The 17450-nt window shown below is 41.9% G+C and overlaps 2 protein-coding genes across 2 annotated transcripts; both read left to right on the top strand.

Annotated features, from left to right (window-relative positions):
• Positions 1-1317: 1317 nt before the first annotated feature.
• LOC139926968 (BOS complex subunit NCLN) lies at positions 1318-6773 on the top strand. The gene is made up of 15 exons (XM_071918896.2): positions 1318-1462; positions 2189-2379; positions 2767-2911; positions 3124-3221; positions 3364-3441; positions 3825-3928; positions 4266-4354; positions 4558-4697; positions 4790-4968; positions 5102-5189; positions 5352-5390; positions 5870-6042; positions 6261-6314; positions 6417-6495; positions 6686-6773. The coding sequence occupies exons 1-15, from the start codon at positions 1318-1320 to the stop codon at positions 6740-6742; spliced, it is 1659 nt and encodes a 552-aa protein (XP_071774997.2). The 3' UTR covers positions 6743-6773.
• Positions 6774-14047: 7274 nt separating this feature from the next.
• Positions 14048-16650, top strand: myorg (myogenesis regulating glycosidase). The gene is made up of 2 exons (XM_071918898.2): positions 14048-14310; positions 14784-16650. The coding sequence occupies exons 1-2, from the start codon at positions 14048-14050 to the stop codon at positions 16573-16575; spliced, it is 2055 nt and encodes a 684-aa protein (XP_071774999.1). The 3' UTR covers positions 16576-16650.
• The last annotated feature ends 800 nt before the right edge of the window (positions 16651-17450 follow it).

Genomic DNA, 17450 nt, shown 5'->3' with positions numbered 1-17450 from the left:
AAATGATATTTTGCATGCTCACACATGGTTGAGTGGTTACGTCTGCTGCCTCTGGAGCCTCATGTGTTCCTCCACCGGCCTATGATGAAATCACACCAGAGCTTTCTCTCCTGTGTCTCTCCTACTCTGTCTCCCTCTCTGCTTTCCCACTGTCTAAATAAAGAATAATAACACTGAAGCTGAGTGGACTGCCAACTTTCCTTTTTAGAAAAAAGCTAAATATATACATACTTGCTTAGAGGTGTAAAATAGCCTTCTTCTACTAGTTGTTTTTAATTTAACCAGAAATACTGAAGCCTGGAAAAATATTAAAACTTCAGTCTATAGTCTCTTCCTCTGGCCCTGCAGTCGCCTCAGTCAGTTCTCAAGTGCTCCAATCAAACAGTTCAAAGTTCAAAGTGTTGTCCCTGTAGGAATTGAAAGAAATTGCTCCCGTATGAAACAGATTGTCAGCATCTCGCACAATGTCTCAGTCGGGGATGTGTGATTACCTGCTGAAGTGAATGAGTGTGACATCGCAGGACAGGCCAGAGAGAGGGGGGAGGAGGGATGGATAGATAGAGGGATGGTGGGTGGGGGGTGGGGGTGATTAGCCTTGAGTTGATCCCTTGGGAGCAGATGGTGAATGGTGGCTTACCTAGACGCCTAGAGTCCCAGGAGCCAGTTTGTGTTTCCACGTTGCAAGGAGTAGCACGGGAGTTCAGGAACGCGTAGTGAGAAGGCCCATGAGACACGAAGCCCGGGAGACAGGTGAGTAACATTGCCATGCCCAAAAGGCTGTTGGTGGGACCTGCTGAACTTCAACATTATAGATAGGAAATATAGGTCAGTGGTGGTGTCTGTAGGCTGTGGGAGTCTTCTTAGTCCAGGTTATGACTATGGGACTATCTGTGACAAGAAATGATAGTAGGTCCATTCCTTTTCTCAATGTAGTGTACAAGGACATCTGTAAGGGTCCACAAAAAATGAGAGATAGTTTAATTTCATTATTAGCTAATTTGGCAAATAGTCCAGTAAGAGGATTCATCTGAATTTGGGCACCCTCTATATCATCCTATCTATCCTATTCTATCCTATTCTATCCATACCATTTTGGAGACCTTAACATTATATTTATATATATATATATTATTTAAATAAACATTACTTATTGAAAACAGTGTTCCAAAGTATTGAAACAATCAAATAAGAGATACATATGGTATATCCAATATATAGTATGTACACTTAAATGTGAGCAGTGTGGCTTTGTAGACCCTAACACCAACCTTCCTCCATAGACTGAGAAGAGAACAGAATCAAGCAGGACGTGGCATCATGTTATGGAGAGAATTGGCCTTAGCTGCAGTCCTGCTGCTGCTTTGTGTCCAGTCTCTGCGTGCCTCCGCCTTGCCAGCTGCATCCTCCTATGAGTTCACTGCCTACAGGATGCAACAATACAACTTGGCACAACAGAAACATGGTAAGTTCACCGAAGAGAAGGCCATGTCCCACAAGCTGTATGATGACACAATTTAACATTTTTATCAAATTATAAAATGACACCTCATTGTTTAAGTATTGCATTTTCATCAGACATAATTATTTGGTGTTTTCAAGGTGTTTTAAAGCGAAATGTGCCATCATTAAAAAATGCAGATGTCATTCCTACCTCCTGGGATAGATCAATCAACATGAACAACTGGGTATTGTCACAGTTGCCTTTCAAATGCATTAATGATAGAAAAAGATACAACACAAGGGTTGCAGTTGCTGTGTTAACTCATATTACACCATATTACATGTAAACTAAAAGGAGTGTGTTTGGCACCACATGCCAAACACACTCCTTTTAGTCATAGTGAAGTTTTAATATGGCCATGTGACCTGACCAAAAAATAAAAATGATACACTCCAGTTTGTGTCAATTTTACCTGACTGATGAGACCAAATGAGATTGTTTTCACTTGACCTGTGTGATCTGATTAGCATCATGCAAAATGCTACTCAGGTTAAGTGAAGCAGGCTATGAAAGGAGAAGAGCAGAAGAGGGGGGGTTGTAGTCAGCGCAGAGTTAATAACTTTGGTTATGAAGCGTGAATTGACATTTGCGTTCCTTTATATGCTAAGTTAGAGTGACTCTTACATAGTGCTTTGCTGGAGTCCTAGTCCAGATGCTGAACTTTGCCCTCTTTGTTTGTATGCTGAGGTTGCCGTGGGGCCATCGTGGTGGCGGAGGCGCGCTCGGCGGACGAACCGGTGCTGACCCGGCGCTGTGTCATCATGAAGGTGCCGGACTTCACCATAGAGAAATACCTTGAGGCCCAGAGACAAAACGCAGCTGCCATACTGATCCTGTTGCCCAAAAACAACTCTGCTATCCCCCATGACATCGTACAGGTAACAAGTCATCAGAATCGTAGAACATCGTTGTGCCTCAGGACATGCTGTGAGGCAACAAGGAAGAAATTAAAGCATCTTTTCTGTCCCACCAGACACTAGTCAAGAAGCAATTTATGAATATTATATTTTTGTGCTGCAGGATATCAGGTAATAGCTTGCTGCAGGAATATTATAAAACATCTTCCCTACTGTTCTACTTAGACTTTTTGTGCCTTGCATGATGATTTTACTACTAGTATCTGTTAGTGGAAAGAGAAGCAGTTATATGAGGAGATGGCCAGGAAGATGGTACATGGTTCCTAATCAGTGACACAGGATGGGCTGGATTTAGATGGGTTAGATTCAATCAGTGACATGTAGGAAACAATCCTTTTCTTCCCCCAGTCCTTCATGGTGAGTGAGAGTGAGGCCTTGCTGAAGGAGACCCTCATGCCTGTGTATGTGGCGCCTGAGGACGAGCAGCTCCTCTGCATGTATGAAGAGGTCAAGCAGGCCGCAGCCACCCGCACCTCCTCTATATTCGTCCGAGGTGAGAGGAGAAGAGATGTGGATGGGCTGATGGATGGATGGACTATGTATGCTGGGTGAAATTAAAGAAGCTGAATTTAAGGTTATGTTACAAGAGCATGTGGGCATGTTTATAGTGTGAAGAAGGTATAGATGATGGAAGACGATGGAAAACTGAGATGATGGCAGTAAAAGAAGTATGCAGCATGTTTATATATGTTCTTTTTGTTTCAGTCCTCCGTAGTATGGTCACAGCCACAGCCTTTCAGATCTTAGTGAGCAACAACAGCCCTATTAAGGCCATCACCGACAACACAATAGTCACACTGGAGGTGAGTGTGGAACCCAGACTTTCTACGCAGGATGACCAAACAGCCTTGATTGAAGGCTCTTCACATTTCAGTCATATGATGTCTCGTGAAACCCAATTGGTCCTCACTGTTGCACTTCTTAAACTGGTGATGGGTTTTTCAGGGAGTGCTTCCTGGAGCAGGAGAGGATCCGCCCACCATCGTCATCACGGCCCACTATGACTCCTATGGGCTGGCTCCGGTGAGTCCTTTCAGTCATGCAACAGCCAACAGTAATTACTGTGAGAAGTAGATTGTTCACAGTGCTATAAAGATACATCAAGAGATTTCTATGGCAGCCGTCGAAGGATCTGAATGTCCATCTGTTTACCCTACCCCATCCATTTGTATAAGACTACACCAAAACCCTAAATCCCTGGTTGCTGCTTAACTATTGTATGTTATCCACAGATGTCATATTAAACTGTAAGTCAGTGGTGTGCAGCAGATGGTACTTATTGAATTTTTGAATCCATTCCTCTTTCCTTAGGTTATGAAACAGGTGGTACTTGTATTATTGTGTACCCACCGGTGTGTATACATGGATACGTTTGTGTATATACAGTATATTTGTGTGTACCACAGTGGTTGTCACCTGGAGCAGACTCTAATGGCAGTGGGGTCACCATCCTGCTGGAGCTGGCACGTCTCTTCCAAAAGCTTTATAGTAGCCCAAGCACCAGGCCACCGTGAGTTCCAGTGACCTGTTAACACTACAAGCATATGGCATTTGGTGTACATTTTTGTCTAAAGCACCCACTAATGCCAATAATGTACTGTATGCATTCAATGCTATGACAGCATGCTGTGTTAGTACCATGCTAAACTGAGCTATACAAGGCCTCACTCTTTCCTGGTATATATTGATAGATATTAATATAAACAAAACAAGCATTATTTGCCTGATTATGCCATTATCTGAAATAATGGGTCCTATCATGTCATCATGTAAACAATGCTTTAGTAATGGGACCCTAAAGGGTAAAAAAGCTGTTCAATAATACAGATTTGTCATTGATGTTTTAGATATCATTTAATGTTCTCCCTAACCGGAGGAGGCAAATACAACTTCCTGGGCACCAAGAGATGGATTGAAGAGAATCTGGACCATGCTGGTGAGTTTTATTTTTGCCCTAAGCATCTAGAGCTACTTGCTCTGTCCATGGGTTTTGGAATTGTGATAACAAATTAAATGTCTAAGCTGTGTCAAATATATACTAATATAACATGCAAATAAACATTAACTGTCTGGTTAAAACGTACAATCAAGATCAAATGTATTCAACTAATTCTAGCTAACCCTTTTCTACCCAATCAGAGTCCAGCCTGCTCCATGACAATGTGGCGTTTGTTTTGTGTTTGGATACTCTGGCCAATGGTGATGAGCTTTACATGCATGTGTCCCGCCCTCCTAAACCTGAAACATCCATGCACTCTTTCATTCAACAGCTGGAGGAGGTAACAACCAATAAGTGCAAATATGAAGAAGGCTAATCTCAGCCCTCATGCATCTTTTGCACTTACACTTATGCTAACCCCTCCGTTTGTAGGTGGCTTCCTCCAGATTTCCTTGGGTGAGGCTGGGAATGGTCCATAAGAAGATCAATCTTGTGGAGTCCACAGTGGCCTGGGAGCATGAGCGCTACGGCCTGCGCAGGATCCCAGGGTTCACTCTGTCTCACTTGGAAGACCCCAAAGCTGAGCTCCGTGGCTCCATGCTGGACACCATGTGGGTGGAGAGTTCTGTTTGTGACTGTTATGACTAGAAAAGGCTTTGTCTACTTTGAGAGAGAAGATATACCTGGGTTGTCTTAGTTCCCTGATTGTACCTGATTTTAAGTGGATATCATCTCCCCTCACAGGTCACAAGTGGACTTCAGGAAACTCAAGCGTAATGGCATTATCATAGCAGAATCACTGGCACGGTACATGTACAACCTCTCTGACAAGGTGATTAAATGCATGAAAACATCCATGCACATACAGTATATTAATACAAAACCTCAGAAACTGTGGTTTAATAGTTTGTTGTATTTCCTTTAACGATATCAATCATATCTATGTAATCTTCAGCATGCAATTATATGACTGATCTTCATTGTCTTTCACAAGGGTTCTCCAAAAGACCTGCAGGTCTTCAAGGGCCAATTGGTAAGATTCTTATTATTTTGGTCATTATGCAAGGAGAAGTGCTGACCTCTGGTGTTACCTTATTGGCATTACAAAGTGTTTGTGTTAGTCTTCAAAGGTCCGGTCCAGTGTCAGTCATTCCACTTGTAGCTTGTTAATTTGATTCAATTAAAGATTTTATCTTTCAAGTCCATGAACTGAGCTCTTAATGTTACAACGACCATTAATTTGGAATGTATTTGGAAGGTGAAAATGATTTGCATTGGAGCAAAATTAAATTGTGTTTTGGGTTACAGTGGGATCTCAAAGTTGTTAAGAGATTATTTTCCACCAGTAATAATAATAGTGATGTAAATCCCAGATTGGGTCTTTAACTCAACTAGAATCATAATTAGAATCAGACTCATTAGAAACATTAATTGACATAACACAGTTGTTTATGTGTTGACACGTTTCCCAAATGTTGTTGTGTGAACCTGCGCATAAACCCTCTGATGCAGGACTTCCAGGACAGTCGTGTGTCCAGTCTGATGTCCTTCCTGACCTCAGTCCCCCGGGCCACACAGCTGCTGGACAAGGAGCCCAGCCACATCCTGCTGGTCAGCTCACTGGAGCAGGAGTTCAGACGCTACCTACTGCAAGTCCACAGGCACACCTTCCGACAGGACAAAAGGTATTTCATATAGTAGTATGTATATGTGCGCTGTATGCATGGACGCATACATACAAACAAACAAACAAATGGGCATGCATATGCACACTCTCCCAACTCACCCGTACTGGACCTGTGTGTTATACTGTAAAAAGAAAGACCACAATCATCACACTGTAGGTTATTGCTACAAAAGTCATTAGTCAGCAGATTAACTATATTCATTGTTCTCCTTACAGGGACCCAGATATTACCTTTTTTGATCAAATGAATCAACCAATAATGATGTACAGGTAAAGTTTTATGTTCATTATGTACAGGTCTTTTTGTGTATGTGGTCATTTGAGTATGACACTTTGACACTTTGACACTTTGATGCTTGTTTACTTCACCAGAGTGAAGCCTGCAGCCTTCGATCTCTTCCTGGGTGGCTGTATTGCAGCTTATTTGGGGATAGTTTACTATGCCATTCAGGTTTGTTCATTTACTCTTTCATGTTGTCTAGTTAGATTGATTAATTGTAAAAAGCATATTACCTTGTGTGTTATACTATGTATGTCACATACTAGCAATGGACAGATGCCAAATGAGCTAGATAAATAGACAACACTTGATGAACCAGGCCCACTGATCATGTGCTTATGTGTGTGTTTTTCTCTTACAGAATTTTGGCTATCTCTACACAAAACTCAAAGTAACAGTGAAATCCAAGGCCCAGTAAATTAGACCAGTGAATATTGAGCCGATGACCAGTGCTTTGAAGTCTGAGGAGACGCTCTGCTGCCCCTGTTGGACTTCTGTTCCACTGGTTGAGCAGAACATGAAAGCAATGCAACATGAATCTTGTAACATTTTTCAGAATGGTCATACGCATCACGTGTAAAGACAACCTGTGAGTTGCCCATCTGCTTTGAAATCTTTTATAATTTATACTGTATTGAATTTCCTTGCTCCTTTCATTAAAGAGAAATCCAGTTTATTGCAAATTGTTTCTTCTATGAAAAAAAACAAGCTTTGTTGCGATACTCTCTTTAGGGAGGAGACGGGATTTAAAGTAAACAAAATAAATAAGGGATGAATGTGGGATATGTCTTGTGTCAAAGTGAAGTGAAGCAGGCAACACAATGCACCTAGAGCTTGGATTTAGATTTGATTTGAACACCCGTGAAGGACGTCCCTGCCATATCATTACTATGGCTCCCCCATGTCCTCTGCTGTGCATCTGTTGACTTGGACTTGACTGGACTTGACTTGGCTGTCAAACAAGCCCCAGCTATTGCAGAGAGATGAACAACCAGATCCTGTCACAGATAACTCAGTGAGAACAGTGACTGGAGACACAAAGGGACCCTACGGTGCTTGGTGAATTATTGATGGTCATGAGCCATGCTGACTGTGAATAGAGGTGACTCTGGATAGCGGTGGTTGCGGTGGTGGCGGTGGGGGGGGGGCTCTTAGAAATCCCATCCCTTCCCTTGTTGATTCCAGTTCCACAGATCTGACACGACTGAGTTTGTCTTAGCTACAAGACGGCTAAACAGCTGGAAGCCAAGCCTTGGTGTTTGAGATCTGTGCCGGCTAGTTTGTGAGGGCCGACGTGAGGGAACTATGTAATGGATAGTGAACCCAGGTATGCGTGTCTCTGCAGGGGGCCCCGGGCTTACTGAGCGGCAGGGAGATTAGTGGCCGAGCGCTCAGGTAGCACAGAGAGCTGTTCTGCTTCAACAAGGATGCTGTCAACCTGGCTCTACCACTAACATACCAGATTGATCACAATACTGTAGCTGGAGGTTAACCACAATATGTTTCTACTATCCATTTGTTTGTTGAATGCACTACAGTAGGGTCCACACAGGTTTTATAGCTATTTATTAACTATTGGCTTTACTTTCACTTATCATTCGCATAGAGAAGGAGAAATACAATGTTGGAATGCATGTAATTGGAATGCAACAGGTTGCATGCATAATCCAGCAACAATTTTGAGTGGATCATGCTGACAGAACCCCAAGTGGACAACAAAGGGCAGGAGGTATAGGGTGTGAAGGAAAGGGAGGAGCTACCAGGTTACAGGGGAGGAGAAGGGATGTTCACGAGATTCAGGCAGACTGGAGGGCAGCAGTGGAAACTAAGTGGACTGCAACATTAGTGAAGATGGCTCCCCTGCTCCACATCAGTACGTACTCAGAGCAGTTCGGCTCTCCCGGCAGAGGGAAACCAGCGTGGCCTCGACCCTCCTCTGCTCACCGCAGGAACAACCCCCACCCCCGGCCGGTAAGCAGTGCAGCAAACCCCTGCATAAACGCACCAAAAATGGATTTCAGAATTGTACGATAAGGACAGAGTAATTGTTTATGACTGTGTAATGCCAAAGTGTTTTCACATGCAAAAAATGTGCAACTTCTAGAGAGGATTAACCTCTATAAAGAAAGAATTCATGTAACTTGTAGTCTAGGTTATTTTAATGTATCAAAAATACAGGGAGAAGGAGACGGGCACATTTCCAGATGGTTCCTGTAAGGGCAGACGGTACTTCTTGGGTCACTTATTATTATCTCTCTCCTCATTGTTGTTCTTCATTAAGCCAGACTAAGCTCTCTTATACTAATTGGTGGCTGGTTGTTTACATATGCCTGTACGGGGAGAAAGCTGCATCCCATCTATTATTCACTACTTCCTCCGTGCTTATCTATCGGTCCAGAGTAAACAGAGCCAAGAGGAGCCTATACCCCCCCTACTGCAAAACAAAGCCTAATGATTGTACATGAGAGGTGACAATGATGTATTTGGGCCAGGTACATCAAATTCAAAATACACAATTTACAGGTTATCCCGCACTTATGGCTCTTACACCCCCTTAACGTGCAGTAAAATTGCACTGAAAGAGAAGTTAACCATGGAAGAATCTTTGACAAAGTCTTTAAAAAGAGTATGAAGAAAGTCAAGGGAATAAGCTAGTAGCAACTATGGAGAAAATTAGGTATTCTTGCTCTCAACCTTCTCTTTCCTTCCTCTCTCTCTCTCTCTCTCTCTCTCTCTCTCTCTCTCTCTCTCTCTCTCTCTCTCTCTCCAAATGTGTTGTTTTGAGTTGTTTTGAGTGGAAACAATTACATGTAACAAAAGCATAACAAACAAAAAACAACACAGAAATCACATTTATCATTTTCCATATAACGCGGCATATACATATAATCGTATAATGGTGCATTGTAAACTATTAGGAGGATGTTCCAGTGTAATTTTAGTAGAATAGAGTAGAGGAGAGATTATTTAACATTGGTGTCCAGTTTCTTCTTCTTCTTCTTCTTCTTCTTCTTCCTTCCCAGGACTTCCTGTTTCCCCGGAGACTTCAAACCAGCCACAGATCGTCCCGGACAGCGTTACACCCCACACCTCCTGTGGACGTCGGCCGTCCTCTCTTTCCCCCCGTCAGACACCTGTCCTTCCATAGTCCAGGTACTGATGAACCCTCAACCTTGTCCACCTGTGTGGGGTTTTACAATGTGGATATATCACTACAATGTCACTAAAGACTGCAGAGAATTGAATCAGAAATTATCTAAACAATTATTACGGCAACTCAGTGTGTACATGATGATGCTGTATTGCTGTGTCTGCTCTAGCTCCTCCACCAGAAAATAAACCTGACAACACTCTGAATGCTGCAGACACAGGCAAACAACCATCCACGCTACATGCTCTGCCCTCTGCTGATGGACTGCAACAACTGCAGCTGACTAAGCCTCCTGCTGGCACAGACGGTCACTTCCAAACAGCTTTGAGGAACCCACCAAGGTAACAATTGATATGTCTCATCGATTGGCCAAGGAATGATGGAATGAGGACTACAACATTGATTTTGGAGAGTACTGATGTTGGGGGAATACACTGTAAAGGTCCCCCATTTTACTCACTGTCTGAGAATTGTGAAAATCTAATTTGGATTTTGTCTGTGACTATGCTTGTTGCTGTTGATTGTATGGATTGAATGGATGTGTTTAGGCCTTTTCAACCAGATTACCAGAGAAACGCCCATCCCCACTCAGCACAGCGACTCAGGTGAGAACATGACTTCTGACCTCTTTTTGTGGCCTTTGCACCCTGACCTTACTGGACTCATTGATGAACGTATTATGTCACAGAACAGAAGGCTTCACTGGAACCAAGTGAAAATGCTTGTTGCTCTCAGGTTGATTGTATGAGTTAATCAAATACAGAGATAAAAGAAATACTACCATGAAAATAATAATGCAAGTGCAAGTGATTTTGCAAGTCATGCTAATAGTGATGATGCATTGTAAACTGACCTTGTTTCTGACAGGCAACTTTCAGCCACTCATCCACAGATGGGACTCCAAACCAGCAACCCTCCTGCAGCACAACGCCGCCGTCCACAAACACAACACTGGAGGTCTCGTTCCAACAGCACACTGGATTCTAGGTGCATATTCAACTGCATTTAATAAAGACAATTTTTTCTCGATCACACACACACACACACACACACACACACACACACACACACACAAGAAAATTACTATAAAAGACTGTTCCTCTTCTTTTTTTGTGTGCCATAAATAACGATCAATGAGACCATGATGCATGATGTTTCTCTCCCATGCTTTCTCCACAGCGGTGGCTACAGCTGCTTCCACGTGGTGAAGCCCTACCAAGCTGGACACTACATCATACACCCAGAGTTTGTGTCTGAATGCCTTCGTTAAAACTGGCTCATTAGAGCACTAGTTCTCAAAGTGGGGTCTGGGGGACCCCCATGGGGCCTTGTGGGGGCTCCAGGGGGTCAGCAGCAAAATGAGGAATAGTTTGATTTCACTATTGTTTAATTCTCTAGAAATTAATCCAGTGAGAGAATGTGTAACAATGGCTAATCTAACTGTAGGCTGCACTCTCACCACTATTATCTCCCCACATACAGTGTAGACAGTTTTAAAATTGAATACTAAATCACCAGCAAAGATCTTCCCATATGGGGGTTCTGGGGACAAAATCTGTGGCCCTAATGTGTGTTTTACAACCCATGTATTAGAGAGATAATTTTTATTCGTAATATAGCTACCCTGACGAAAAAGAAGCATAGTAATTCTATGTTAAATTTTAGAGAGTTACTCTATAAATATCACTGCAAAAACCCCACATAGGGATATTATAGGGTTATTACAATGATTATTATGGGAAATATCTGGTGATATAGGAGACAAATAAATACTATAATGCACATAAGGTCACAATAAACCCACTATTACACACCTTACACACAGTATAATATATATTATGATGTTTTGTAAGGATATTGCAAAATGTAAAAAAAAAAAAAAAAAAAAAATCTTTCTATGATTTTTATTTATTGTTTTTCGTTTTAAAACATTTGATTGGCATATGTGCCCCTCAATATACTTTGACCCTTTGTGATTTGTGATTAAATTACCATACAGTGTAATGTCTTCGGTATGTGATAATAAAGTATACTGTAGCTACTCTACCTACTGGACTACATTTCCCGTGCATAGCTTGAAGCAGCAGTGGTCTGGTGGGCGTAGACAAGGCGGAGGCGCAACAACATGCCTGGACCTTTTTTGGGAACTGTGGCGAACAACTTCTGCCTGGGACGGAGGGCTGCGGCTGATCGGTAGGCAAAACTAGTTTTAAAGAATAGCTGCAAAGGAGACAATCAAAACCAATAACTATTCTTTATTAACACCGATTTAGTGTGATTTTTTCCCCCTCGCATTCTTGCAAACTGAGCACCACCCATCAAGGCGCATAACGGCTTTGTTATGGACACACATACAGTAATAGAAGTTGTGGACACATTAAAAAAAACTTTTCTATACGACTGTTACCTCGTGCCTGCATGTAGATATGATTTAATGTATGATCCGCTTTTTTTTCTTCAGTTAAATTGTTCTATGTAAAGTAGATAGTCCAGTTTGAATATAAAATGTATCAGAAATAGCCACATCAACAGTGAATGTAGTCACTGTTCACTGATATGTGGCTGTTCTGTAATGTTCTGGCCTACTCAATGTCTGTCATATTTTAGTTTATTAGCCGAATAAATGACCATAATCAGTTGCCTGCTGCAACACACACACACACACACACACACACACACACACACACACACACACACACTTTTTGCGCTAGTGAGACGTTCTCAGACCTCTGTTTTGAGTGTATCAGCACTTCTGTGTTTACTTTTCATGTCAGATAGTGAAACGGCTGAAACGGCAGATAGTGACACCCATTGACCATAAGATAAACAAATCTGCTTCAGTTTACTGTAATGTTGAGAATTCTCTGGTTTGCCACCTTACTTCAATTAAAAAAATTATTAAAATAATAATAAAAAATCTTCCATTTAAGTAAGGCTGAGCCTTATCTGAGGAAATAAAGAATGTGTCTAAAAGACTGTTCACATGAGCATTAGATCTATTTGTTTGGCTGAATTTTTGATTACTTTGTAAAAATAATATCCTGTTACATTTTATGTTAATTCAGTTCTTGACATAGTATTTAATTATGTCAAAACTTGACATAATTAAAGACATAATTCTTAGAATATGCCTGTAATACAAATGTTTTCCTGACTTTCCCAGTCACATTTCTCACACTGAGTTTACCTGAACCAAGCAGCCACAGATTCTCAAAGGAAACCAGCAGTTCTCTGTTAACGATGGGTTTATGTTATCACTCCTGTTGTGGGGGGAAAAATCTATATCAAGGCTGGTTGAACACAGAATTAGTCCATTAGATTGCTAATTAATAGCAAGCATCCTTTATTATCGACCCTTGCTGCCAGGACAGACCACGAGGGTCAATTGCAGTTAGGACTAGTCAGCAAGCAGCGAAGCTAGAGAGGACTGAAATCCCTTTGGTCTGCTCCTCTGCATCCTAATCTAATCTATTCTGATTCGCTATAGCCACAATAACTAACATCAGCCATTTAATTACCCATAAGAGTTTCTGCTGTGTGCCTGCTGGGAGGGCAGGTACTCTAGGTCTGTGTGCAACTGAAGTGCACATGTACTGTATCTGTGTGTTTGTGTTCATAAACATCTCTGTATATTGTAAGTTTATGTTTTGTTGCTAGGGTTTTAAACTGTCTGGTGTTTGGCTAGACCAGACCAGGTTTCTTCCACTTTTGGCAATTGGTCTAGCTTGATGGAGCAGGAAGTTTTGTATGTATTTCTCTCCTTTTTGGCACTGGCAGAGCTCTAAGGCCTAAATCCTTTTTGCTGCCACACTCTACTTCCTTACATACAAATGAGTCTTCTTTCAATTGGACTGATACATTAGAATTGCTGCTGTGAACTCCCACTTTGTTCTCTTATGGGTAATTGACAGTGGATTTGTTTCTTAAAGCACAAACAAATCTTTAAAGTTTGCACCTTGATAGTGTAATACCTCCTACCTGCTGTGACGGCATTTCATCATGTAGCTATGCAGAGAATGTAAAACAATGGTAAGAATATAATGGAGGCTTTGAACAGAGAAATGTAAATGTAGAATGTAGATGGCACTGAAAGCCAGATTCACATCTTAAATGTGTGGTAATGTGGATGGGACTGTTTTCCTTGATGTTTCTGATAGTTTTAGATAATTTTAACAACAACATTTTCTGACTAACAACAGTTTGTGAATGATCTTGGGTGAATTTAGAAAGGCTCCAGCAACAAGCAATCTTTTAGTAATAATAATTCATCTTATTTATAACACAGTTTTCATTAAATCCAAAGTGATTTTAGATGTGAGGAGCGGTCAGGGCTGCATGAGGACCAAGAGACCTGGTTTTTGAAAGTCTGTTATCTCTCTCTTATGACAGGCAAGCAAACAGACAGAAACGACGGGGACAGAGTGCAACACCAACTGAGAAGCCCACACAAGAGTTTGTTTTCCCTTTACAGACTTCAAGGCTTTGCCTGGCAAACATCCTTGCTCGCAAGAAACATCTCTATGATCTGCAGCACATCAACTGAAGGAACTGCTTGTTGAACAAACATAAGTCATGTACCAGGTGGTACCAGGAGGAGCGGGGGGCACAATTACAGATGTTATCCCCAAGCAAAAACGTACCAAGGACACTCGACCCTTAGTTGGAGCGGGAGTAATAGGGTTGGTACTGGTGATTGCAGCAGTGACTGCATGGTGCTATTACATTGCCTCTCTACGCAAAGCTGAGCTGCTTAAGACCCAACTGCTGGACCTGAATAAAGATGGCTACATTATTCGCAACCAGGGCGGGTCAATCGTCTTCAGAATGGATTTCAGGTTGGTATTATTCACTAGGGGAATTGGAATTTGATTCATGTGTGGATACATAATTCAGATACATCAGAAATGTGATATTTCAAATGTACAAAATTACCCAGGAGGGAGATTCATTCTCTATCTTAACTGACCATCTTTTTCCAGCACCAGCTATAATATTAAGACTGCTGCACTGACAATATGGTCAATGTGAAGCCAAATGTACTATATTATGGAATACGCTTCAGTATTATGTCAAACTCCTACTTCCAGTTTCACAGTTTCATTTTATGGACAGTTTACAAATGCTTAGCATACTATTAATAAATGTTCCACTCACTGTCTAGTAGTCCACACACTTGCCACAGCATTATTACTTTGAACTGAAGTGCTTATTTTAACAAGGTTTTGAGTAGGCTACCGTCTGTCAATTAATTGTTACAATGACCACAGAAATGTGAGTTAATAATGTAATGGCTCTTGAATTTTGGCAGGTCAGGGACTCTGGATTTAGATTCTTGCTCTAAAGAGGGGGAGATGCTGAGTTGTGGGCGAACCACTGATAGAAAACTGAACTTCTTCATTGAGACGGTGCGGCCCAAGGACACCGTGCAGTGCTACCGTGTGCGTTGGGAGGAACTGGTTCCTGACATTCCTGTGGAGCATGCCATGACCTACAAATTCTCACACTGGTATGGTGGTGCAGTGTCAGCAATTCAGCATTGGCCTATATCCATCTCTGGCCAACAGACTCCCAAACCCTTTGTCACTAGTGACATCTACTCAAACCGCAATGAATTTGGTGGAATTTTAGAGAGTTATTGGCTTTCATCCAATGCTACAGCCATCAAGATCAATAATTCTGTGCCCTTTCACCTGGGCTGGAACAACACAGAAAAGACCATGTACTTCCAGGCACGATACCACGACAGTCCCTTCAAGCCAAACCCCGGGGAGGCACCGTGTGCTGAACTTAGCTATAGAGTGTGTGTGGGCTTGGACGTTACATCTATTCACAAGTACATGGTCCGCAGATACTTCAACAAACCAAACAAAGTGCCTGCCAAAGCCATGTTTCGCCATCCCATTTGGTCCACGTGGGCACTACATAAGACTGACATTGACCAAGAGAAACTCTTGACATACGCTGCCAACATTCGCAAGAATGGCTTCAACTGTAGCCACTTGGAACTAGACGACCGTTATACCAGCCGCTATGGGGAATTCCAATTTGACCCAATAAAGTTCCCCAATGCTTCATCCATGTTCCAGAAACTTAAAGCAGATGGATTTCTAGTGTCCCTCTGGACTCATCCATTTGTTAATTATGACTCAGACAACTTCCATACCTGTGTGGAGAGAGGGCTGTTTGTTCGGGAGCCTACAGGCCGGTTGCCGGCCTTGGTGCGTTGGTGGAATGGCATTGGTGGCATTCTGGACTTCACAAATCCAGAGGCCCGTGATTGGTTTGCTTCCCACCTGCGTTCATTACGCTCCAAGTATGGAGTGTCATCCTTCAAATTTGATGCTGGCGAGACCAATTACCTGCCGTGGAAATTTAGCACCAGAACTCCAATTCGGGACCCAAGCACTTTCACAAGACGTTACACGGAGATGGCAATTCCCTACAATGATCGAGCAGAACTGCGTAGTGGCTACCAATCCCAGAACATATCCTGCTTCTTTAGGCCTATTGACAGGGACTCTGTGTGGGGTTATGAGATGGGACTCAAATCCCTTATCCCCACAGTGCTCACCATCAGCATTCTTGGCTATCAATTCATTCTACCTGACATGATTGGAGGGAATGCCTATCAGAACCGTACAGATGGAAATGGTGCATTACCTGATCGAGAGCTCTATATCCGCTGGCTGGAGCTGTCAGCTTTCATGCCCTCCATGCAGTTTTCTATTCCCCCGTGGGAATATGACAACGAGGTGGTTGAGATTGCTCGGAAATACACGGCCCTCCATGAGAGTATTGTGGCACCGAGGGTCCTGGAGCTGGCTGGCGAGGTGCTGGACACAGGAGACCCCATCATACGGCCCCTTTGGTGGATTGCCACAGGTGATGAGACAGCCTATAAAATCGACTCCCAGTTCCTTATTGGGGATGACCTCATGGTAGCTCCAGTTTTAGAGCGTGGAAAGCAGGAGCGTGATATCTACCTACCTGCCGGCCGTTGGCGAAGCTACAAGGGGGAGAGATTTGATATCAAGGAGCCGCTGCACCTCACAGACTATCCTGTGGACCTCGATGAAATTGCTTACTTTGTTTGGGTTTAGCAACAAGACATTGTAAAGCTGGGTAGCCCATGCTCCAATTAAGCTCCATATATTTTGTGTTTATGCTTGACCATTACAAATTATTGACAGCAGAGAAAAGAAGTGTATTAAAATGTTTTATACAGAAAAAAATAAATATAAATAAAAAATAAAAATATATATAAATATAAAATAAAAATAAACAATTTAAAAAAGAATATTAAATTGTAAAGCCACATTGCATCACCATTGTGAAATTGTGTGACTTGAAAACTCTCAAAAACTCGAATTTTTAATTGCCATTTAATTTAAACTAATGGACATGATATTTTCTTTTGCGTTATTTGTGTGGCTTAATGTATAGAATAATTTTAATGCTCTACTGCCAAATAACTAAGCAATGTCTTCCATTTATGATATAAAGCCATAGATTAGATAGAGTATTTTCTATTGTCATATAAAATTATTTTAAGGTATTAATGTTTCCTGTATACATGAATTGTTCAAAAGGGAATATGAAAACTGTGAATTGTGTAAGGTATCATTTGTATGTTTTGCTTTTACTTTTGAAAGTTTTTGTCAATGTATTCCATACAATCATTAGTTTGTTCAAAGTCTCATAGCGCTTAAGTAAACTGAACAGCTCACATCAAGGGAGGATGATAGAAGTGGGGTCTGTAATGTCAGAGGAGTCAGAAATTGGGGAACACTGATTGTGTAATGGCATTCATATCTCAGTGCTTAAAACATAGTCTATAGTGATGGAAATTCTCAGTTTGACTGTGCCATCCTACCAGTGTATGACTCCTTTGTCATTAGTGGCTCGTCCTACTCCTCTCCTCTAAGATACTTTTCAGAAAGTCCGGTGTTACACTGCACTTATCATTGTGAATGCT

This window comes from Centroberyx gerrardi, chromosome 5 (genome assembly GCF_048128805.1).
Source record: "Centroberyx gerrardi isolate f3 chromosome 5, fCenGer3.hap1.cur.20231027, whole genome shotgun sequence".
In the NCBI taxonomy this organism is placed as follows: Eukaryota; Metazoa; Chordata; class Actinopteri; order Beryciformes; family Berycidae; genus Centroberyx; species Centroberyx gerrardi.
This window is presented reverse-complemented; position numbering and strand designations above follow the sequence as displayed.

Coding starts and splice junctions, on each gene's coding strand:
- LOC139926968 (XM_071918896.2), top strand. CDS start 1,318: ATGTTATGGAGAGAATTGGCCTTAGCTGCAGTCCTGCTGCTGCTTTGT. Junction 1,463..2,188: donor CTTGGCACAACAGAAACATG/GTAAGTTCACCG, acceptor TTGTATGCTGAG/GTTGCCGTGGGGCCATCGTG. Junction 6,496..6,685: donor TAGTTTACTATGCCATTCAG/GTTTGTTCATTT, acceptor TTTCTCTTACAG/AATTTTGGCTATCTCTACAC.
- myorg (XM_071918898.2), top strand. CDS start 14,048: ATGTACCAGGTGGTACCAGGAGGAGCGGGGGGCACAATTACAGATGTT. Junction 14,311..14,783: donor GTCTTCAGAATGGATTTCAG/GTTGGTATTATT, acceptor GAATTTTGGCAG/GTCAGGGACTCTGGATTTAG.